General features: G+C 46.4%; 1 protein-coding gene across 1 annotated transcript in view; it reads right to left on the bottom strand.

Moving 5' to 3' along the window:
• Positions 1 to 1,697: 1,697 nt before the first annotated feature.
• The window catches only part of cntn5 (contactin 5), a gene marked incomplete at both ends in the record, with an annotated part of 97,552 nt that continues 75,665 nt past the window's right edge, over positions 1,698 to 23,584 (bottom strand). The window contains 6 exons of the mRNA XM_079732968.1: positions 1,698 to 1,807; positions 3,786 to 3,954; positions 4,456 to 4,568; positions 5,529 to 5,718; positions 6,531 to 6,640; positions 7,793 to 8,027. Coding sequence (XP_079589094.1) covers positions 1,698 to 1,807; positions 3,786 to 3,954; positions 4,456 to 4,568; positions 5,529 to 5,718; positions 6,531 to 6,640; positions 7,793 to 8,027 — 927 coding nt within the window. The remainder of the gene's footprint in view (positions 1,808 to 3,785; positions 3,955 to 4,455; positions 4,569 to 5,528; positions 5,719 to 6,530; positions 6,641 to 7,792; positions 8,028 to 23,584) is intronic.

The raw sequence follows: 23,584 nt of genomic DNA, 5'->3' as shown, positions 1-23,584 counted from the left end.
GTTTCATATAGAGATGAAATAGAGAGAGAGAGAGAGAGAGAGAGAGAGAGAGAGAGAGAGAGAGAGAGAGAGAGAGATTGGAGGGCGGTATAGAGGACAGAGGGTGTAAATAGAGATTGAGGTAGGAAAAGGGAGATAAAGGGAGAGCGTCTGGAAGGAAGAGATAGAGGACAAAAAGAGAGACAGCATGAAAGAAGAAGAGGTGTGTAGACTAAGGAAGGAAAAGGGGAGTGAGATAGAGAGAGCGAGCGTGAGCAAGAGAGCCAGGGCAATACTCCTTCCGCTGCCTCTCTTATCGTTGAGTTTTATTGGCTCGGGTGTCACAGGTAGAGAATCCAATCTCCCCTCACAGCCTGCCTAGCGCCACACACACACACACACACACACACACACACACACACACACACACACACACACACACACACACACACACACACACACACACACACTGGTCATGAGGAGGAAGTGTCTGGGTGAAAGTGTCTGAGCGACAGATTTTAAATCAAGCTGACCGCGCCTTCATTCTGATGGATGTGCTCATTCCAGGGGAGAGTGAAATGCATCATGGGTTTTCGGTCCCAGATTTACCATCTGAGTTCCACTGCAATTAAGAAAGCGAAACGGCTTAAAAATATACATCACATTTATTAGTACTGACACCACCACCACCGTGTACAGAGTCTCAGTCCTAACCTGTCTAACGATACGCTTCGGCCCTACAGGCGGACACGCCCGCCCGCCCCCTCTACGGCCGCTAAACCAACAGCCAGTAAATCACCCGGCAGGCTTTCACTACCCCAAAACAACTGAAACTTTGACTTTGTACTGTATCTTGACACACACCACTGGGCTGCTTTTTAGCGTCTCTAAAAGGTAACACAATGTACAAAAAAGCGACGCTGGAAATAGCAAGAATCTCTGAGCCATAGAAAAGGTCCTTTTTTTTTAATTTCGCGTTCTCCTTCTTCTTCTTCTTCTTTGTCTTGGTCTACTTCCGTCTCGTCTTGGGATGTTTGAATAAGAAAAAACAATGCACTTATCTCTACGTGGCCACTGCCACCGCGCCGCCCGTCAGACACACAGGGGGGAAGATGCCGCTGCCCCCCGTGTCGCCGTCGGCCCCCACAGAGTTCCGGGAGTCGTTCGGCATCCGTTTGGGGGGGTACCCCCTGGCACCCTTCTAGCACCCACTGGCCTCCCCCAGCCCCCCCCCCCCGCAGAGAGCCTGTAGGGGAGGGTGGCCTCGGGGGTTGATGCGGGCGACGGGAGGGTTGGGGGGAGGAGGTGCCAGTCTGGGCGGGACTTAAAAAAAAAAAGGCTTGATGTCGGAAAAAAACTAAGACCGGCAGCTAAACCTTTCCACGCGACGTACGCTACGGTACACAACACTACAGTGACAGTGGAAAGAGCACCGCCGAGTCAGAGGGTCTGCGGAGCGTTGGGACGGAGGGGGAGTCGGGAGAGGAATGTCGGACTCCCCCCCTCCGTTGGTGCCTGCTTCGGGGTCCCGGTTGGGGTATCAGAGGGTGGTCTTGGTGGTGGTGGTGGTGGTGGTGGAGGGGTAAGGCTGGAGCAAGCAGTCGGTCGGAGGTGGGGGACGAGGGAGCCGGCGGTCGACTGGAGGCCCCCCAGGGGGAGGTGGCACTAGCGGGGGTGGGGGGGAGAGGGTCGGGAAAGGGGGGGGGGGGGGGGGTTCCTCACCAGGAAGAGAAAGGCACCGGGAGGAGGAGGAGCAGGAGGATGGAGGTCCATACGGGGCTGCTGGCGGGGCGATGCACCGAGCCCTGGGAGCTCTTGGCTCTCACACCTGACGGAGGAGAACATCATCATCATTAGTTCAATCATTAATCCTTTAATTAATCGCTTACAGGAGACGAAGGGAGAGTCGATTTCTTGAGCACAGTGGATAGAGGAGAGCAAAGTACGCCAGCCCATTTGCCTGGTCTTTTACACTGCTAGTTTTGCACGTGTTACTTTTGTACGTGATAAATAAGCTTGAACTTGAAGTTATCATTATTATTTGACTTATTCAGATTTATTCAGATGCTTTTATCCAAAGTAGCTTGCAGCGATTTTTTTTTTTAGACACGTTGATTTTAGAAGCAGGTAGGGGAGTTAGGTGCATTGCTTCAAGGACAACAAAACGAGACTTCAGACATTGGGGTTCGAACCAATAACCTTTCGCCAGCAGCATCTACCCCCCTAAACACTAGACTACTCCGCTCCTGTCCTGCCCTACATCCCTATCCATTCAGCTTTGCCGGGTGAATGGATGAGGCCTGTACGTGTTTCCCTTTTTCTGACTATTCCTATGTTTCGGAAAGCGGTCGGCAAACAGATGGTCGAGGTGAACTTCCACTGGTCTCAGAAAAAAACGCTGCAGAACCCAATCCTGGACCCGTCCGCTCTCTTTGGTCAGCAGAATCTCATCCCTATGATTAATTTCACTGTCACCCTTTTTCTGCTAAACATCTGCTGGGGCATAATAAGGCGTTTGTGGGAGTGAGGAAGGCGGGCCACACGCCCAGGGTTTCACACACATACTCTACCCTTTAAATTAGCCCAAAGGCGACCGATTGAACCCGAGGAGGGAATCTGCTGGATACAGCAAAACTGAGGGGCAGGGGCTGTAAACTTTACTCGTTTTGACTGCACCAAAGTTTATTGTTAGTATTTGTTCCTGGTACTTCTTGGTTCCTGGCGCTTCAATCATTTGGGGGCGATTGCAGCAATGAAAACATGATAATGAAGGGTAGCTCTCCAGGACAAACGTTAAGAAAGATAAATAGTTAAATGCATTGTAGATTCAGCACCCCACATCATAAGATTAGATAAGATAATGCTTTATTGATCCCAGGTGGGGAATTCTGGGTATCACATAACACAGTCAGGGTTGTTGAATTTTCAAAACAGATTGAAGACTTTTCCCAAGTTTTTAAGACTATCCTCTGGAGATAGGGCAATTTGCCACCCATAAATAAAGGAAAAGGCTTTCTAATACCGCAGTCCATGTGGATAATGTTTCATTAATTTAAGTAAACGTAAACCTTTATTATTTTCCCTCCCTGCCCAGCCGGAGTCTTGTATTGAAATGGCCTATAAACCCAGCGCCTTGTTTCCTGAGAGTTAATTGGCTGTGCCGGCGAAGGTAGCCGTGTAAGGGAGGCAATTAAAACTGTATTAGCCAAAGAAAACTTGGCTTTCTCTCCAGCTGGGGCGTCTCAATTACAAGTGCTATCGGTGTAGCAACAGTATCTGCATAGTAATGGACCTCAAGCGGGGGGGGGGGGGAATAAACCAACCTCATTTCACAACCCAACTCGGGGTCGAGACCCCACCTGATGGTGATGGAGCATTCTTGCAATAACTGCTATTAAACACCGCTGCTACTATTCGGGTTAAAGGTGACATATTAGGTGTGAGTGTGAGTGTGATTAGCCGTTACAAGCCATTTTCAAAATCTGCCTCTTCTGACATCACAAGTGGGCGTGTCCAACTAGATTTGTGCTGGATAGATCAGTCCAACCGCCTACCCAGTGGACAGCAGCAAACGTTGCTCATCTATCCGTCACACATCTAAATTGACACGCCCACTTGTGATGTCAGAAGAGGCAGCTTTTCAAAACGGCTCATCACACTCACACCTGGTGGTATAATATGTCACCTTTAAAACAATATGGGGGCGGACCAGATGCACCGCCAGCTAGCATGAAGGTGGAGGCCTAATATACGGGTCACTGGTCCAAAGCGTTTGCGACCACTTTGGTGAAGCAGCATTCACCCACCGGAGGAGGTCACGACCCGGACCTGGGTGCTGACCGCCCCCTCGCCTCCGTCGCTCAGCGCCCGGACCTCCATGATGTAGGTGCCCCCCTCGGGCAGAGAGAGCACCGTTGAGGGGTTGATGGTCCGAGTCACCTGGTTGTGTCCTCGCCCATCCTGCCGCAGGAACACCTGGAGGAGAAGTGCGGAGGAACGTGTTTAGTCCAACCTCATTGCCGATGGAATCCCTAATCGTTCCTTATCTGTAATCTAACATAATCTGGAAGGTTATCTGACTGTAATCTAACTCATTATCGCTCATTCCACTCCAAAAACATGAAAAATAAAGTGTAGATTTTATTTGCATGTATTCATTTTTTTAACCCTTTTATATAATTAAACTAAGTATGCGTATTCTAACCTACTATGATGTCCCGTTATATAATCTCAACGAATCTGATGTAATATAACCTCATCCGATTTGTATTCTAACCTAGCTTTAATGTAACCAAATCTGATATGCAAACTGACCTAATCGGATATGTCATATATGTAATCAAAACTAATCTGAAAACAAATCATTAATTTTAACTAATCTGAACTCTAACCTAATCTGTAATCCAATCTAATCTGTTAACATATATCAATCGGATGTAAAAATATCTAAATTGAGAAATGATGGTAGATCTTTACCATGTAACCCACGACATCAGACTCGTTGTCCTGGGCCCGGACCGGGTCCCAAGACAGGGACACGTTGTTGCCTTCCTGGATCCACCTCAGGTTCCTGGGGGGTTGCTCCGGAGCTTTGGGGGTGGGGGGGGACACAGACAATTCCACGACAGTTCCGACAAGCCGTCTAGTCCCGGTACAAAAAGGCTCAAAGACCCACCAAAAATAAACCAATCACACGACAGCATGCTCTGTGGCGTCCTGCACATCTCTGACACATCACTTCCACACCATGACACCTTTTTAGGGCAGAGGCGTCAGTGGAGAATGTGATTTATTCCCAGTGTTTTCCCCCCGTGGTAACGCGATCTCGGAGAAAGGGCTGCGCTTACTTACCGCGGAGGCATCCAGAGAGACGGCTTCTTAAGCAACTGGGTCAATGTCTCAGCCACTCAGGGAGATGTAGAGCAAACCTTAACAAGCACACCCCGCTGGACTCCATATGTACGGATACATATTAATAGCCTCTGGGTGTCTGGGGGTGGGGTTGTGTCATGGGAAAATGTGTCCCGATATTAATATTGGTATGGTGACAAGTGTGTGTGTGTAAGGTGACAAGTTAATTGAATGTCAAATGCAAATAAATGTTGCCTCTCCAGCCTTATACCGACCTCCATGAAGGTCACTTCCCTTTACCTTTGTTTGGAGAATATCACACCTAAATCCTTAATGTTCGTGCCTACAAACGGAGGTTTCCCCATGACAGCATGTCCACTGCATTGCATCTCTGACGATGCTTGGTGAATCGTGTCTGTGTGTCTTCCCATAACATTCAGCTCCATTCAACCGAGAACTTTGCCTTGGATATCGGCAAACTACTAACATGTTCACCATGCGGGCCATACGCCTTGCTGTGATCCAGATTCAATTCCCACCTGCTGTTCTCTATGCTACATGTCGTTCGCCCTCTCTCTCTGTTTCCTGTGTGTCTCCACTGCCCTGTCCATCAAGGTATGAGAAAATGCCACGAAAATAATTGACTTCGAGGGAGTGTCTAACAAGAACGAATGAGTCTGATGGGGCGGTGTACTCACGGGTCTTGCGGGTCTTTGCGGTGGTGGCAGCGGAGGGCGGACCCTGCCCTATGATGTTGAAGCCCCTCACCGTGACGTGGTACAGACTGTTCCCGTCCAGACCGCTCAGGACCACCGAGGTCTCGTTCCTCACGGTCTGACGCTTTGACCCGGACTGCTCCTGCTGCTCCAGGTCCTTCCAGAAGCTCACCTGAGAAAGCAGAGCGAGAGAGAAGGGCTAGGACAGGGAGTAAAGCGCTGGTGCTGTCTCAGCTGAGAACACACAGACAGTGGCGCTGGGTTGGGGACTAAAGGTCTGTTACAGTCTAATCTGAGAATACAGAGAGGCGCTAGGATAGGGAGTAATGTTTTGCCACAGTCTCACCTGAGAATACACAGAGAAGCACAAGAATAGGGACAATAGGGTTGCTTCAGTCTAACCCGAGATGACAGAAGGCGCTAGGATAGGGACAAAAGGTCTGCTACAGTCTCACCTGAGAGGACAGAAAGGCGCTAGGACAGGAAGTAAAGTTTTGCTGCAGTCTCAACTGAGAGGACAGAGAGGCGCTAGGATTGGTAGTGAAAGTTTGTTAGGGTCGAAGTCAAACCCATGTCAAGCGCTGCAGTGTACGTGTGTGTTGCGTGGTGGCTGAAGGGAGTTTCTTAAGCATATTTGATGGTGCAGGTATGATAAAACAAATATTGTACTGTAGGTCTCATATACGAAAAGAACCCCTAATGATTTGCTGCCACGGGCAAAGTAGTTATCACCAAGTATTGGTGCAACATTGATATTAATATCAGATATTGACCGGGTTAAGATGTGTGTGTAGATGACCAATTTATTTTGTGAAGCAGAAATCGCAAAAGTTGACCTCACAAAAATGTTGAGAACTACAAATAGGATCACAGCTCCAGAAAAGGTTTGCAAACACTAATAACTAAAGGTTTACTACACAGTCAAACATGTGATACAGAGGAGGCTGTGCGTGAGTGTCTTTCGTGGTGGCACATCACACAGACCTCGTAGCGCTCGGGTCTTCCAGGACCAGGGATGGGGGGTCTCCACGTGACCCTGACCTCGGAGGCAGATATTCCGGACGCCTTGACGTCCGAGGGGGCCTCCCTGGGCTCTGGACAACACAACACAGTGCCGCTTCAGACAGGCGGCAGTGGAGGTACGCGCAATGTGTGGCTAATCTCGTTAAATAGTAAAATAGTAAGAGCAAGAGGTACAAGTGGACTTTACCAATTCTGAGCTGGGGGATGTTAGCATGTAGCTGCGGGACGTTAGCATGTAGCATAGCTGTAGCATCTCAGCGATCCGACGCCATGCAGGCATTCAATCAAATCAAACCAACTTTTTATTTAGTTATAGGCTACACTGAACAGAGGTAATTGTATAAAAGGGTTAAAAAAATGAATACATGCACATAAAATCTACACTTTAGTTTTCATATTTGTGGAGTGGAATGAGCGGTAATGGGCAGCCCTGTTGCCAGCCTGGTCCCTGTAGCGTTGCCACAAAGTGCACAAGTTCGGATGCAAGGGCCAGACCCTGATTATAAAATGGATGGTTTGCAATGCTTAATCTGATACAGTAAACAACTCCAGCTGTGCCCGTTCCTTATTTATGGGGTAGGGCAGGAGTGTTAACTTGCATTTTCTTTCCCGCAGCAGTTAAATACACTGCACCTGTGACTGCATGACATTTCATTTGTAGTACTTATGTACCCCCTACATGCTAGCCTGTGTTGCTTGGCAACAATTTTGCCGTCTTGGGCAATCTAATTGCTTAGCGGAACAAAAGATGATTTGTTTCCAATCAATTATCACCGTTTCTTTTCCTTCAATTTTACCAGGTAGTCTGAAGTAACCATTTTAGCAACCGTTAAAAAAGAAGAAATCGCGATTAAAAGGGTGATAAATCAACAGTTCCTAAAACATCGCCCCCTAGCTATCCTTAAAGGTGACATATTATACCACCAGGTGGGAGTGTGATTAGCCGTTACAAGCCGATTTGAAAATCAGCCTCACAAGTGGGCGTGTCCACCTAGATGTGTTCTGGATAGATCAGTCTACCAGTGTACCACCTGGACTGTAGCAAACTTTGCTCATCTATCCGTCATACATCTAGTTGAACACGCCCACTTGTGATGTCAGACGAGGCAGATTTTCCAAACTGCTGGTAACGGCTAATCACACTCACACCTGGTGGTATAATATGTCACCTTTAAATCCCTGAGGACCAAGCGCCCTCTCCAGGGTTGTGTCGCTGAACTCACCGCCCTCGGCCGAGTACACGGTGACCACGGCGCTGAAGGGCCCGTCCCCCTTGTTGTTGTAGACGCCGACCTTGACCTCGAAGGGCGTGAGCGGCGGGAAGGTCTCGTCGCGGTACTTGTACGTGGTGGAGTCGGCCGAGGTCACCATCTTCTCCTTCCAGCCCCGCGTGCCGTTGGCGCGGAACGCCACGATGTAGCCGAATCCCTCGCCGTTCTGGAACTCCTCCGACACCGGCTGGAGGGGGGGGGGGAGAAGAGAAAAAGGAGGAGAAGGAGGCAGACAGGAGACGAGGGAGGCGGAGACAAAGGAGGAGACAGAGGAGACAGAGACAAAACAAGATCATTTAAAACTGCCTTTCTTCCACTGAAAGACACTATCTATAAAGATAAAAATGCAATGTTTTTTTTTCATAATGAGTTAGAGCTATTTTCTTTACAATAAATAGTGTACATCATTTGTCTTCCTGCATGACATGTCAGATCTAACCATTGGTTAAACCCTTCCTCTCATCTGCTAACGTAGCCGTGTCTCCAGTGTCGTATTAGAGAGAGAGCAAGCCAATCGAGTCAATCAGTCAGGACCTTCAGAATATTTGAGCAAAGTGTTACCAAACCTGAAAAGAAAATGTACTTAATGAAGATACAAAAATGTCTTCAATGTTTGTATTTAATTCAGAGAGCCGCAGAGAGACATCTCCGACCCTCTGGAAGGCTTCCAAAGCAACGGGAGGAAATGGGTTCTGTTTAAAATGACTTGTAAATGCCACACGTTTTACCAACGGCAGGCATGAGCGCTTCCGTTAATTGGGATCAGTGACCACAAACAAGACTTAAAATTGGGATCAGCGTGGGGACGGACCCCGGTGTGTAAAAGAGCCCGGACAGATGGACGAGGTGCCGCCACACTGCCACCGTGTGATGGGGTTGTCACACCGCGAGACAATGGCCCGGCATTTTGGAATGTTAAAATACCACATTTTAATATGAGCGGGGGAAACAACACGAAACAAAGGAGTAATTGTGGAGCTACGTTCTGCCCTGGAGGCGGGGCTTGTCTTTTATTTAATCCTTCTTTCCTGTGACGGTCGCTGTCCGCCAAAGTTAATCACGACCCGATGGATCCTCCGCTAATGGAAACAAATCTGATCTGGCGCCCGGTCGCACGCCACAGCCTGTAGCGGGGACGGGTTTTAAGGGGACACGTTTGGCGTGGCTGGAGGGGGGATTGGGGGGGTGGGGGCCGTGTGGTTGGCGGGCAGGGACGCTGGCAGGAGGATGTAGGTGTTGCTAGGGAGCGGCGACGCCGGGACTGGGGTCCCCAGCACCTGCTGTACTCTTAATCAAATCAAATGCAATTTATTAAGGAGATGGGATCCAATTAAACGATGAGCTGCAGGAATTACATCTTCCACTAAATGTGATAAATCACAACCACCTGCCGCTACTATTTTTGGCAGCGAGCGTGCGGCCACTGCTGCTGCAGTGTGTCGGTTCCCGTGTGTGTTCTGTCTGTTCCAAAGTAGAACCGTCCTCCCCCCCCCCCCCCCCCCCCCCGAAGACATCCCCAGAACGGGGGAAGGCTCAGCCCCGTCGGATTGTCTGTGGAGAGCATCTTCACGTTTCGTTCAACAATGACCAATCACCGTGACTGCTCGGTTTATGAGAAAGATCGGCGGAATGAATTAGGGCTCATCAAGCGCGTTACCCGAGCTGGCCCGGCTTGCACACGAAACACGGCGTCCACGAAAACGGTCATTAGTTTATCAATTAATCACTGCTCACCGCCAGGAAACACCGGAGGAAACAGATTACAGGAGCCCCTGCCATGAAGAAGAGCTCTCCATCACGGGTACCACACACACACACACACACACACACACACACACACACACACACACACACACACACACACACACACACACACTGTGTGACACAGTGTAATGCAATACAAAAGTGTGATGCAAAACTGTTGATTTGTGTCAACTAAGCTTCAGCGTTGCATTCAGAAAGCACTTTAACACTTAGTTTCATCTCTGTGTGTAGAAAGCAATGTTCTGATTGAATGTAACTTCTTTGCACTTTTTCTAATAAGAATCCACCTCAGACACAAAGCTGCTTTGCACTCTGTGTCCGGTTGAAAAAAAGCGTGGTTGTGGTGCACTTTTTCCTTTGGAGCTCCTCCAACTTTAATAGGATACGCTTTCTTTGTTCTTAGCCTCGCTTCTTAGTCGCTGGCTTTAAGTGTGTGTGCTCAACTAAATGACTCAATGTAAATGTAAACCACCACGGATACGAGCAAGGTCACCAGGGATGGAAGCCAGGGATTCAGGAGGAACAACGTGTTGTTCAGCAGCTCTGGGCCCCTATGCTGCCCAAGGCTTTACGTTTCCATGTGTTTGCCCAACACCTAACCTCTCTGACTCCAGCTGGTCTCTGAGAAGAGGTGGCAGCGCCGTCGGCATTTGAGTCAGTCCACGGCGCGTGGGTGAATGTGGCGCATGTAACGAGAAAAGGTGATGTGGACGCCCGCGCCCGCTAGACCGGCTGTGACATAAAGCGACTCGGTTTGACAATAAACTGGGGATCAGTTGAACAAGGGAGACGATAGAAAGACAGTGTAAAAATGTCCACCTCGAAACATCGGCTCTCGCTGCATAATTAAAGTCCCAGAGTCTCCAGAATCCACCCTGTATTACCATAGGCATCATTAGCATGCTCATATTAGCAAACCATTTAAGACCACTGAGGAGAGAGAGAGAGAGAGAGAGAGAGCGAGAGAGAGAGAGAGAGAGAGAGAGGGCCGAGTGAGAGAAATATCTATAATTGTGAGAGAGACACACACACACACACACACACACACACTCAAAAAGTGAGTGAGAGAGATAAAGAGACACAGAGAGAGAGAGAGAGAGAGAGAGAGAGAGAGAGAGAGAGCGAGAGAGAGAGAGAGAGAGCAACGGGGAGGGAAGTGAGAGTGAGCGACAAATATATAGAGATAGGGGGTAGGGGGTTAGGGGGTAGGGGGTCTGAACTAAAGGTCTGTTACAGTCTAATCTGAGAATACAGAGAGGCGCTAGGATAGGAAGTAATGTTTTGCTACAGTCTCACCTGAGAATACACAGAGAAGCACAAGAATAGGGACAATAGGGTTGCTTAAGTCTAACCCGAGATGACAGAAGGCGCTAGGATAGGGACAAAAGGTCTGCTGCAGTCTCAACTGAGAGGACAGAAAGGCGCTAGGACAGGAAGTAAAAGGGGTAATTGTTCTGAATGGGAGAGAGAGAATCAAAGAGAAAAAGAGCAAGAGAGTGTGAGAGAGAGTGAGAGAGAGCGGGAAGCGAGAGAGGTAATTGTTCTGGATGGCAGGGCGAGAGTGAGAGACATAGAGTGATACCATAATGGCCCTGGACTGTAGTGTGTGTGGGCCTGGCGGCCGTAGTGTGTGCGACCAGGGGGGCATCACTAATGTCCGTCTCTACTGCCGGCCCTCCCCCGTCTCCCTCCCTAACGAGACGGCTGAACCATGTGGGGGAGCCTATTTAGTCATTCATCCCGCCTAATAACCCAGCGCCCCTCACGGCCGCCGGGGGACTGACGACCGCCCCTACGGATGACTGGACAGGCGGAGAGAATGCCTCGCCGCTGCGCAAGAACCGGACCGCCAGGAGAAGGAGGAACATTCCCACTCCGTCTCCTTCAATATTCATGTCCATTGATTGCCGGCGACAGAGAGCTGATTTATCTCCACGGGCGACTCAGCTGGAGCGCGAAGAAGCGCGGTCAGAGATGAAATGGGAAGTAGGGGGGAATGCGACGCAGGGCAAACTGGATGAACCCAGGCGGGCCGCACGCCAGAGTCCGGTGGTGTCACGCATGTCCGGCTGCGAAAGAGTCCAACTGGCTGATGGGGTAATCACGGGGGGGGGGGGGGGGGGGGGGGGGGGGAAGTGATGGTGCCTCATTGGCTGAGCTCGTGTCTTGGAAGACGTTGCTATCTGCAGGATGACTTTGTCTTGATGTCGTTTATTGTAGACGCTTAGAAAAGGCGCTTCGAACAAAAAGTATGGCGCGACATGAGTGTTCAGAGGTCTTCTGTTAAATGTGCCGTGCTTTAGCAGACATCCATTTAAAGTTGGCGGAAGGTCGACTCTATTAGTTAAGATAAAATAGGAATCCTTGGAACTTCAGATTAATATGTGGGCGCTTTCATTCCTCCCGTTCAACATCGGTACCATCTTTTTTTTTATGTAAGCCAGCAAGTACTTTATATTCATCTGGTCCATCTGGCTTATCTGCACCTTTTTAATACCAATCACAACACAGTTAAATACAGATTTCACGGCCCGGAGACAAATGGGTAAATGACAACAACCCGGAATGGTTTTATAAGTATACACATTTGTGTGTATCATAATTTGTTTGTTGCTCTGATCTGGCCGGTTTACGTCAAGAGTACTGATCATAAAAGTAGAGTGGTCAACAAAGCTAGTGCACGCAGTGGGAGGAACATAAGTATGCATTTCACATTAAATACAGAAAAGTTTGACATTTACTGGTTTAAGATTTCTTATGAATCCTCTCCGGACAGTCGCAATATATTTATGCAAGTGTGATGTAAGACTGATATTCTACATATGATAATAGTGTGTTTTTCAGAGTGGCATCAGCCATCAATAATATGAAAACAACAAAAACTTTCATCATTCAGTTAGGATCCCAGTGGCATCTGCATCCTCCTATTTTACAAGGTCCTGGTTGACAATTCTATTCATGGAAAAATTATCAAGGATTTTATTAGGAATGTGTTTTGGGCATCAGGGACGCTCTGTAAAATGCTAATCTACACCCATCAAAGCGATGGTGCATAAACCAAGGGCTGCCTAATCCCTAGCAGAGTTGGAGGCGGTTCTGGGCGCCACACAGGTGGTGGTGTTGGTGGTGGTGGTGGTGGTGGTGTGGATGTTGGAGGACGTCCTCTAAAGCTGTGTCAGCATGTTCCCAGTGGTTATGAACAGATCGGCATGTACTTTTCGAAGACGCTGAACTGAAACACATTCGCGAGCGAATGGACCGGCCACCTGTTGCCTGAGCTGTCGGCTCTGACCGAGGGGGTACATTGGACTACTTTTATGTTCTACCAAGAGGGACATCATTTCTAGCAGATCGCGTCTCAGTTGCCAAGAGTGCAGCCATGCAGAAGTGCCTTGTGTATCTACAAGCGTGCACGCCCTACATATGGGCTCGTCCTTGCCCATATGTGTTCTACCATCCTGTAGCTGTGAATACACCAGCGTCCAAGCTAACATCCATGCAAACATAAAGGCTAATATCGACTCCCCCACTCCCTTCACCATTTGATAGCGAGGAACCATGACTGTGACACTGGCGCGCACACACACACACACACACACACACACACACACACAAACAACAACCAACAGGACATGATTTGGGATTTGAAGACACGTCTCTTGAGCAGCCAGTGAACAACAATAGACTCTCGCTTGTGTCTATTTCAAATTAGAAGACTTCGGTCCACCTCTGAAGATACAGACCTTCCAGAAATATTAGCTCCCAATAAGAAAAATGTGTAAACTATTGTGCTATTTTTATTTTTGCCAATCACCAAAGTGTAATATAATTAGAAAAAATATTTTTTTTATAATTGCAAAATGATTTTATCTCCTCTCAATTACCCCTCCCTCCACCCATAAAGTACCCATACACCACACACACACACACGTATCAACGCCCCCAAATCCACAGAGGAAGTAACTTGGTTAAAAAGGAAGCGGCCCTACTTAGCACTATGCTCTCCGTAGCATTAAACAGCTGGCCTCTCCTCTGGGCTTGACCTCCCCCCACCCCCCAGCTGCGCCCCCAGACTGAGAGAGTCAAGGCAAATCATAAGAGAACACACACACACCAAAACCTACCGCCATGCTCTCTCTCTCTCTCTCTCTCTCTCTCTCTCTCTCTCTCTCTCTCTCTCTCTCTCTCTCTCTCTCTCTCTCTCTCTCTCTCTCTCTCTCTCTCTCTCTCTCTCTCTCTCTCTCTCTCTCTCTCTCTCTCTCTCTCTCTCTCTCTCTCTCTCTCTCTCTCTCTCTCCCTCCCTCCCCCCCCCTCCATAACGTCCAATGCTTTGTGTGTGTTTCCCACCTCCGGGGCGTGTGGGAGTTGAGACAGTCATCCCTTGACGGAAAAGTCGCAATCCACCACGCAGCGTCCACCCATCCAACTGACAGGCTATGATCACGCACCGCCACCGTGCCGTCGTCTGTGCGTGGGCACCGCGGCGCCGATCCTCAAAAGGCAACAGACAGACGGACGGGACGGGACCAACGGGCCTGGTCTACCGGGGAGCGTGAAGTGGGTCACCAGCTGCGTTCGTGGAGTTAAATTCCCACTCAAAACACCAACGACTGGAATTGACAGCACGCAACGGCGGCGCTGCCGGTGTCTGGTCTGTGAGCACGTTAGCTGTGTTAGCATCGAGAAGACGCAAGACTCACGATTAAAAAAAAAGGGGACAACACCCAAAACACACCCGTGACCAGATGAATCGCCAATCGCTCTACATAGAGCCTAAAATTACCGGTCCCGGTGACTTGGTCGACTCGTCGTCGAACCTGCCACCTGCGTCTTCGACCACTTCTCAGACAATGAGTTGCATTTTCGACGATGGCAGTTTGACTTAATTAATTTTCCTGGCAAATGCAAGAAGTAAAACTTGTTCAGTTTGACTTGTCTTTTTTTTTTTTCACTAGGCAAGAACAACAACAAACCAGCTGGATTCTGACACCCTGAATATCTCGCTTCTGGTGCCTTTCTATTCTAAATCCAACCATTTTCTCTTAGCCTGTCAAGTTTTCATAGAAAATCCACATAACGACCAGTATAAATGACATGTCTTGCATTGCAATTCCAGGACTGGATTCTACAGCAGGTAAGGTTTAGAGATCGGTTCAGGTCTAATTGAGGGTCTTTTAGGTTTAGGATATGCCTTGGCCTAGGCTAGGTTAAGATCAGAGTGTGTTTGAGGTAACATTTAGTTCTAGGTTTGGTTCAGGGTAGGTTAGGTTTAAGTTGGTTTTGGGTATAGATTGGGTTAAGGTTAGGTTTAGGCTGGTTTTAGGTTTAGATTGGGTAAAATGTTAGTGTCAATAGGATACTACGAGACAATTGATTAATCAACACTTAATAAAACACAAATAATACCAGGCAAGACATGCAATACGGGGTAAACGTGCTGCATATACAGCAAACGTGTTGAAACAGTGTTAATATGTCCAGACACAAATTGTACACATGAGGAGCTACTGGTTTAAATAGCGCCAGCTTCTTCCGGCCGGTTGGGGCTCGTTTTTCATGACCTTTCATATCAAGAATCACATTTTAATAATTGATAGCCGAGTGTTCCTGGGGGGGTTGAGCAGGTTGCTGCCGGTGAGAGATAGGACCGAGGCTGTTTGCTCTCAAACGTCGACCGCCCAGCAGGGAGAAGGGAATATCGTCTGTTAGTCGCAAAGTGTAGCATTTCTTTAGCTCCTCGCCTTATATAACATAGGCATATCTGAAGTCAATGCTGATCGATGGTGATCTCAAAAATGTTTAATAAAAATACATCCTATTAATGACAGCAACAAAAATTAACTAGTGAGAGTGGACAGAACACCGTTATCAGTTTTTTTTATTCTCATCCAACACATATAAAACTATATCTCAAAGTTGTGTGAGTTAGTGAGTGTGTCTGTGCTTGTGTGAATGTGTGTTCCCAAAAAGTTGGTTGTACTGTAGTTGACAATATTTGTGTGTGTGTGTGTGTGTGTGTGTGTGTGTGTTTGTGTGTGACTGTCCGTGTATATTTTTATGTGAGTGTGTGTTTGTGAGAGAGAGCGGATGTCTGTGTGTTGTCAGCGAGTGTGTGGGAGTGTATGTCTATGTGGGTGTGTGAGAGAATGTCAGGAAATTAACCGCCACGGTGGTTAAAGAAGAGCTTTTTAAATGCAGTCAATTTAAACTTTATTGGTCGCATTAGAGCACTGAACTGGACATGGGGATTATTGGAGCATGTGACAATCCCTCTCCTGTCTCAAAATCACTATTTTAAAGCGCCACTTCAATCTTGTTAAATTGTGCTAAGGGTCATTTGATGGATATGAATGTTTAATGGCAGAGGCCCATCCAGATAAGAGAAGGATTATCATTCTGCATGTAAAACAGAAGAATTTCACCAGATATGATTCAAAGTTGATATTATATAACATTACATATAGCTATTATATTAAAGCTGTTGGTGAGATGTGAGAGTTTCAAAGAGACAGAGAGAGAGATGAACAGAGCAACATTCCCTACCTCTCAAACATTCAAAGTGTTGCATTTCACGCAACCGTGTTTGAACAATGATAATGCTGTGTGTGAGTGCATTTGATTGACAGGCCGGTTGGATATTCCAAATCATTCAGGGCCTCTCTGCTGTCTGTCTATCACAATGTGCCGGGGGCGGTCCAAAATCCAAATTGGCTCACAGGGAGGTCAACTTGAAACAAATATTCTCACAGCGCACTTCACTCACTAATGGCTGAGGGATGGCAATGGCATTTCTAACAAATGACACTCAAATAATAGCGCTTACGTTTTACCTACAGGACCGTTAACAATACTATATTTTACTTTATGTCATTTTACTATATTTTACTCATGTTATATATCATTTCCTTATATGATAATCTAGAACGTCATACATCATATGTTCTAAAATAACTGAGATATAAAATAATGAGCCATTCATTCGTAAGTAGTTAACAATTCCATAATAAAAACCAATCAATCATTCCATAGTGTTTATATAGCGAGCCTACGTTCCTCTGTCTCCCTTACAGTTCTTTATCCATCTTCATTCTTACCACCCTCACCCTACTCATAGTTGTACTGTGGGCACACTTCTGTTAACATCTGTATACAATGTCTAAAGTATAACCTATATGAAACTATAGGGTGCAGAACACACATACACACACACACATTGGTCTCTCTTACTTGTCTAACAAAACCATCCAAATAAATACAAACAAAAACAGTTTAACACACATGCACAGGACACGCAGATTAGCTGAACATTACAGCGTGTGCATGCTCCATTCAATTATCTATTATCTATTATTAGCATACAGTCCTTTTCAAATCTGTTGAACATGTTGACGTGTTGGTTTGTGTTAAGGGCTGGGGGTACACTGGTGGTTCGCAGGTGATCACTGTAGCTGGATGCACACATACACACAAGCTTGCACGCATGCACACACACACAAACACACACACACATGCTCGCTTATGTCACCACATACGAGCAAATAACATTAAGTCATATAATAAAATGTATATCGAATAACATTTTGAATCATATATTGCCTGCAGTACTACAAATCATATCCTGTAAGATCAGTACAAATACCTTTAACGTTTATTCCTTAAGAGGGTTTATTTCAAGATTTTTCCCTTAGATGTTTTAATCCCCAGTGTATTCCTTTAGAAGTTTAATTCTAAAGTTGATTCCTTTAGAAGGTTAATTTCAACCTTCAATTATTTTGAAGGTTTATTCCACTTATTTATTTTCCTTTAGAACGTATATTTCTTTAAACCATTTATTCCTTGAATGTAAATATAAAATGCTTATTCTTTAGAATGTTTATTGCATAAAAAAATGATATTCAGAAAGACTGTTATTCCAATATAATGTTTATTCCTCTAGATTGCCTATTCCTTTAGAATGTTTATTCCTTCAGAAAGTTCATTCTTTTAGAACATTTATACCTTTAGATTGTTTACTCAGGTTCCGCCTTTATTCCTATATAATTTTTCACTGGGAAAGGTTTCACATAACAGAAGCAAGCTGGCTCACTTTGTGTTAAAGCCACTTGTGTTGCTGTGGTGTCATGTCTGAGACATAGTACATTGTAGTGCACACCCTAATGCCTTCCCTCTGCTTTGTCTTTTTTATCTAGCTCAATGCCTTTACAGCTGGTACTACAATGATTCTGCCTTCCCTCTGTGCCCTTTTCGTTAACTTAACAAAAAACATCTGCTTTACCGTGTGTGTAAGAAACCTGTGTTTTTTCCCATGTCTCCAAGGAAGAAAAAAAAGTAGCCTAGTGTAGCTAGTGTAAAACTGTATAACGCAAGACACAAACCTTTCATGGTCAACGCTAATCTCACTAAAAAGGTTTGACATAAAATATGTAAAATATAATTGATTTATTATTAGATATACTAGAGTTTTCAACCTCTATTTGTAATTAAACCCATGGCAGTAATGTGGAAACCCCCGTCGATAATGTAACAAAATTCTGAGCGAATAATATAATAACATTTTGCCTATAATTTTACAACGTATAACATTCATTCACCACAAATGACTCTTAAAAACAGTGGCAACATTTAAATATTTTTGCGATTACTATGCAACAGGCTGATTATCATTTAGGGGGCCACTCAATGACATGCAGAAGTGTCATCAACACGCCCACTGAAGTGGTGTGAGAAATACTGACTTTCTACTCCTCACTCACATATACGGTAATTTATAAATCCTACGGAGAAAATACTACCTCAGGGGTAGTAATATTCAAGAGATTTTCAGGGTACAAATGTCAGGATATGTTGTTCACAAATACGGCCCATCAGGAGAATATCAGGACTTACATGTGTATCTGAAAGCAGCTAGTGTGTGAGCATTTGATTACATTATAAAATTAGTCAATTTATGGTAACAGGGGTAATTGTTGTTCAATGGAAAGTGTAGTATACTATGCATGCAAATCAATTATTAAATAGCTTTTACTGTTATTCAGGGCTGAAAAGTGCATTGACATTTTAAAATGCAAGGGAACTACTATTGATTAGTTGAAAATAATAATCATCATTAAGATCAAACATCTCTTCCAGTGTCCTGGCCAAGCCAGGCAGCAGTATCCTACAGTCACACATAGCATACACACAAACATAAGAAAAATAAAACAACTATAACAGTCCGCAGGGGGGAGGGGGAGATATCAATATCGCAAGACTTTTCGGGAGGGTCGAGGAGGAGAGTACTATTACATTTGAGCAACAAAGTGTAGTCTTGTGGTGGACTCTATAGACATAATTCACCATACTGTGTTATTGACATGTTTTCTTTCTGTGTTAAAGGGACACTGTCTCTTTAAGATCACGTGACTTATGGGTTGATATGCCGGTCGGTGCGATGTTTGAATTTAACGGTTTTTATACCTGCGAGTGTGTCGATGGCGGAGCCGTTATGTTTAAAAACATAATGTCTTACCTGGGCGAGTGTCGCTGCGGTAGGTGTGCGTGCGTGTTTGTTCTTAACTGCTGGTGTGCCGATGGCGGAGCCGTTATATTTAAAAACATCACGCCTTAGCTCGGCGAGTGTGTCGCTGCCATTGTCTTGACGTACGGTGTGTGCGCGTGTGTGTGCGCTTCCATGTATGTGTCGCTGCCTTTTTCTTGACGCACAGTATGTGCACGCGTGCGTGTGATTGTTTTTCCATGTATGTTCGTGGGCATGTGCGTGTGTGTGCGGTGTGTGTAGGCGGTGTGTATGTGCGTGCTTGCAGTGTATGTATGCATTCACGCGTGCTGTGTGTGTGAGCTGCAGGCTGCTTGGCACATGCGTACGTGAGTAACTTCAGTAACTGGTGCGACAGGCCTGCTATTATAGTAGTAAGTAATACTGTAGTAATTCTGCTTTACCCAAAGCAAGATAAAGGGAATTCAGATCTATTAATGAGCAGGTACGGATAAGGGCATCTTGCTCAAGGATGCCTTCAGGCAGACAGCTGGGATCGAACCCTGAACCTTTCGACTGGGACCCTGACCACTTGCCTATAACCGCTAGACATTCCAGCCCAACTCTTGTTCCATCCATTCAACACCCCAGACTTTTTATTCTTGGTTCATTTGTCTGGCTGCTATTGGTTGCACACCGCCCAGACTCAAACCAACGACCAACTGCCTTTATCTGACCACTTCGTAGCATCTCGTTGCATTGAAACAAACAGCGAAGATTGAAGACTGATTCACTGGTTGTGTGCTAGCAGCACACAATCAATCAGAGGCTTTAATCCTCAGACCCCAACACTCTCAGACTTTGCATGTTGAATCGGACCAGACACCGTCGGCGCGGTTCTAAAAGCTTCCAACACAGCTGAACACACTGAAAAGATTTGTTCCAGAACGGGTCAGTCTCCCCAAACGGTTGGGCCAGTGTGTAGCAGCCTTAAGCCCTCTTTATTTGGCTCTACAGCAGTGTTTGTCCTCAACCTGGGTTGGAAAGAAACAAACCACCACACTCAAACCCTCTTGATTTAGCCGGGATATTCAGGGACTTTATGGATTTCATTAATGGCCGCCCTCGCGCGTCTCACCCATAAAACGAAGCTGTCAAACGACAGAAAGTTGCCATCAGTTTGAGAACGATCCCAAAGCCACAGCAGAAGGGATTTGGGCCACTTGTACAGCAGCATTATGTCTCCTCTGTGGACGCTAACACAGAGCAGACCCATGGCAGTGTGGGTCCACATCTGCTGGTCCCTTCTCCCTAGACTACTGTAAAATATCAAACCTATCTATCTATATCATCTCTATACTGTTCCAAAATTAACTCAACCCATCTATCTATATAATCTCTAGACTGTTCCAACATTAAACCAATCTATCTATCTATATCATCTCTAGAGTAATCAACATTAAACCACCCTATCTATATCATCTCTAGACTGTTCAACATTAAACCAACCTGTCTATCATATCTCTATCTTAGTGTTAAACATTAAACCAACCTATCTATATTATAACTCTTACTGTTAGAATAAACCAATAACATCCTTAGAAAGTCCGATCACACCCTTTCAGTCGTGCCAATCTATGTATAGCATCCTGAGACACTCTAAGACCCAGTATACATTTCTATCTATGTCATAGACCTATAACATCCTCCCTGGCCTACCGTTTGAACATTAAACCAACCAAGCATCCCATCCTTCCCCCCCCACCTTTCAAAACATCAAACCAACGCTTCAGCCTCCGTCTCTGAGCCTGCCTCCCACTCCCGGCTCCTCCTCCTCCCACCACCTCCACTCCGCCGCGTTTGAAACTTCATCCCGACCATCTGCGTTTTAATTAGGTGCTGCTTTGATGATGCCGAGGATGGGATGACATCATCGCAACCCTCTCCACTCCCCTCTTCACATCATCTAAGAGGGGGGGGGGGGACCCACCGCATGAGGCAGGCCTGGCGTACCGTCAAGCGAGGCCCGTCATCCGCAGACCTTAAAGTCGTTAGAGCGTTGCCTTCACGCTCGCAAAGCCGTTAGGACGAATGCCGTCAATCAGCCCGGGGTTTATCACCTGATCCGCCTCTGACAGGATTTTCCCAGGTCGCCGGGTGGAAAGAAATAATTTGAAAGCAAAAAACGAATCGAATGAATGGCACGGAGGCACCTGGACATGATCATTAAGTCGCACTCGCTTGCAGGATTTATGAGCGGTAGGGCAACAAGTACACTCCCCCTGGGGGGGAAGACTGCAGCGAGGAGGACGTTTTAGCCCGAGCTCTGGGGAGCGGGTTGGCCCTGATATTTCCGCCCTCACTGCAATGAGAGAGGTTAGGCCTCCTTTAGGTTTAGAGGAAAGAGTCCTGTGTCTTTAGATCCACACATAGAGCACCTAGAGATTTACACACAGGCAAGGTGTGTGTATATTGTAATAATGTTCATGCTGCAAGGTAAACATTAGCCGGATCTGGGGACCTTGGTTTGTATTAGTAATTAATGCAGATGCACAGCCTTAAAGAAAGAAAAGAATGCGTGAATGGTGGTGAGATAAGGTGAGGGGGGGGGGGGGGTCTTTGTTTTGCTTGGGAGTTTCATCCAAAGGTTAAGAAAAGAAAGAAGGAAAGAAAGAAAGTTTAGACAAGAATTCATGGTAGTATTCCAGAGCCATTCAGGCATTGAGGTTATCGTACAATGTTATTTAAAACCTGACTTGAATACCGTAGTAGCCCATCTGACACCACGACCGAGAGCTGTTGCTCGTGGACTGTGGCTCCTCTGTCCTGCGACTTTAAATTCATACAGGACACTTAACTATCTGTATCTGTCATAGTCCACAGAGTGCTTCCCACTGCCCGAGTGGGCCCACGGGCCACAATGCAGACAGCTTTCTGTTGCCTGGCTGACGGGTGAATGAGATATTAAAGTACCTGGGAAGGACTGAGGCAAGGCCGGAGACTACTTTGTAATTGAGTCACTTATCAGAAGCTTTTATCCAAAGCGACGTACAGCGTCTACAGTATCCTGACCCCGGTCTGGGAGACCACAAGGCTTCCAGTAACAGCCGTTTCTAATAGTGGTTGCTTAAGATATGTTTTATCCTGAACGACGATAGTTATCGCATTTATCGATTAAAGTGTTCTCTCAACGTCATCACATGACACGGACGCACAGGATCGCAGGATGTCCCGTGTAACACATAAACACACACCTCACACCAAGGTAGGTCAAACCAGAAATATGTGGATGGGATCGCTGTTCCTGCTCCCAGCCAAACGAGCGTCCGATGGGGGTGAGTGATTAGGGGGGCTGTTTAGGCAGCACGCCGCAGTACATTGTTCGCCTCGCGGTGTACGCAGCGCTCAGCCTGCGTCTGTCTCGGCTCCTGCCTCGCTTCATTCTGGCTGACGAGGAAAGGATTCATTACATTTAGGACCCTCTCATCGTTAACACTCAGTTAAGCGAGTCAGTCCGACAAGCCAGGACTCTATTTCTTCGATACAAGCCTCCTAACAAAATGTGAAAGATTAAAATGAATTAATTCAGCATCCTAGACCCCCCCTCCCCGTCCCATCTCCTAGGTGAACTGATGAACCAGGACCAAAGAGATATTTGGACTGACTGTCTGATGGTCCAAATGTGTTAAATCCCTCCTGGCACAGGGAGAAGAGCACAGGGCCGTGACCTCTTTGGAATATCTGCAATATGCTAATATCCTTACAGATTGGAACACATGCATAATGCCTATATTAAATCCAACAGGAACACACCGAGCTCCACCACCTACCTCTCGCCCGCCCCCTCGCCTCCCACCCTCTCTCTCTCTCTCTCTCTCTCTCTGTCTCTCCCCGGTCCTACACAAACAACAATAATAGCTTGAGAACACCAGATCCAATAAGACAGCAGTGTACAGCAATTAGCGCGATATTAAATGTTTGTTCTGTCATCGGATAATGCATCGCAACGAACAAAAAGTACGGAGATTTATCTAGCTTCAGTCAGCAGCGTTGATTAAAAGGAAATCTAATTTATTTCCTCTGCTCTAAACTAGGAAACTTACTTACTTTGCGGCTGAGTAATATATGAAGTGATGCATTTTTCTGATCTACGTAAAAGTTCAGCATAACACATGATCAGGAACGATTCCCGCCAGAACGGCAGAAGCTTGGAGCCGTGATGGTGAACAGTGTTGACGCCTGGTGATTTCATAGCATGTCAACCACAGCTTGAGTGCTGCCCACTGTGTTAATTCCATCATTTGTATGTTCTAAGAGGTAGAAAAAGCACTTTGCATGATACACAAATAGCCTGTTAAGGACATGTTTATGCATTTTAAACTAGAGGTTCAAAAGGTGATGAATAAAATAACATCCCATTAATAAAAGGTTGCCTCGGACAACAAATAACATCTCAGTGCAGAGTTCTGAGTGTCTTCAGGATAAGTGTTATGCTGAGTGTCTTA

Source organism: Pollachius pollachius (genome assembly GCF_949987615.1).
Source record: "Pollachius pollachius genome assembly, chromosome: 3".
Classification (NCBI taxonomy): domain Eukaryota; kingdom Metazoa; phylum Chordata; class Actinopteri; order Gadiformes; family Gadidae; genus Pollachius; species Pollachius pollachius.
The sequence above is the reverse complement of the archived record's forward strand: the minus strand, read 5'-3'. Positions and strand labels throughout refer to the sequence as shown.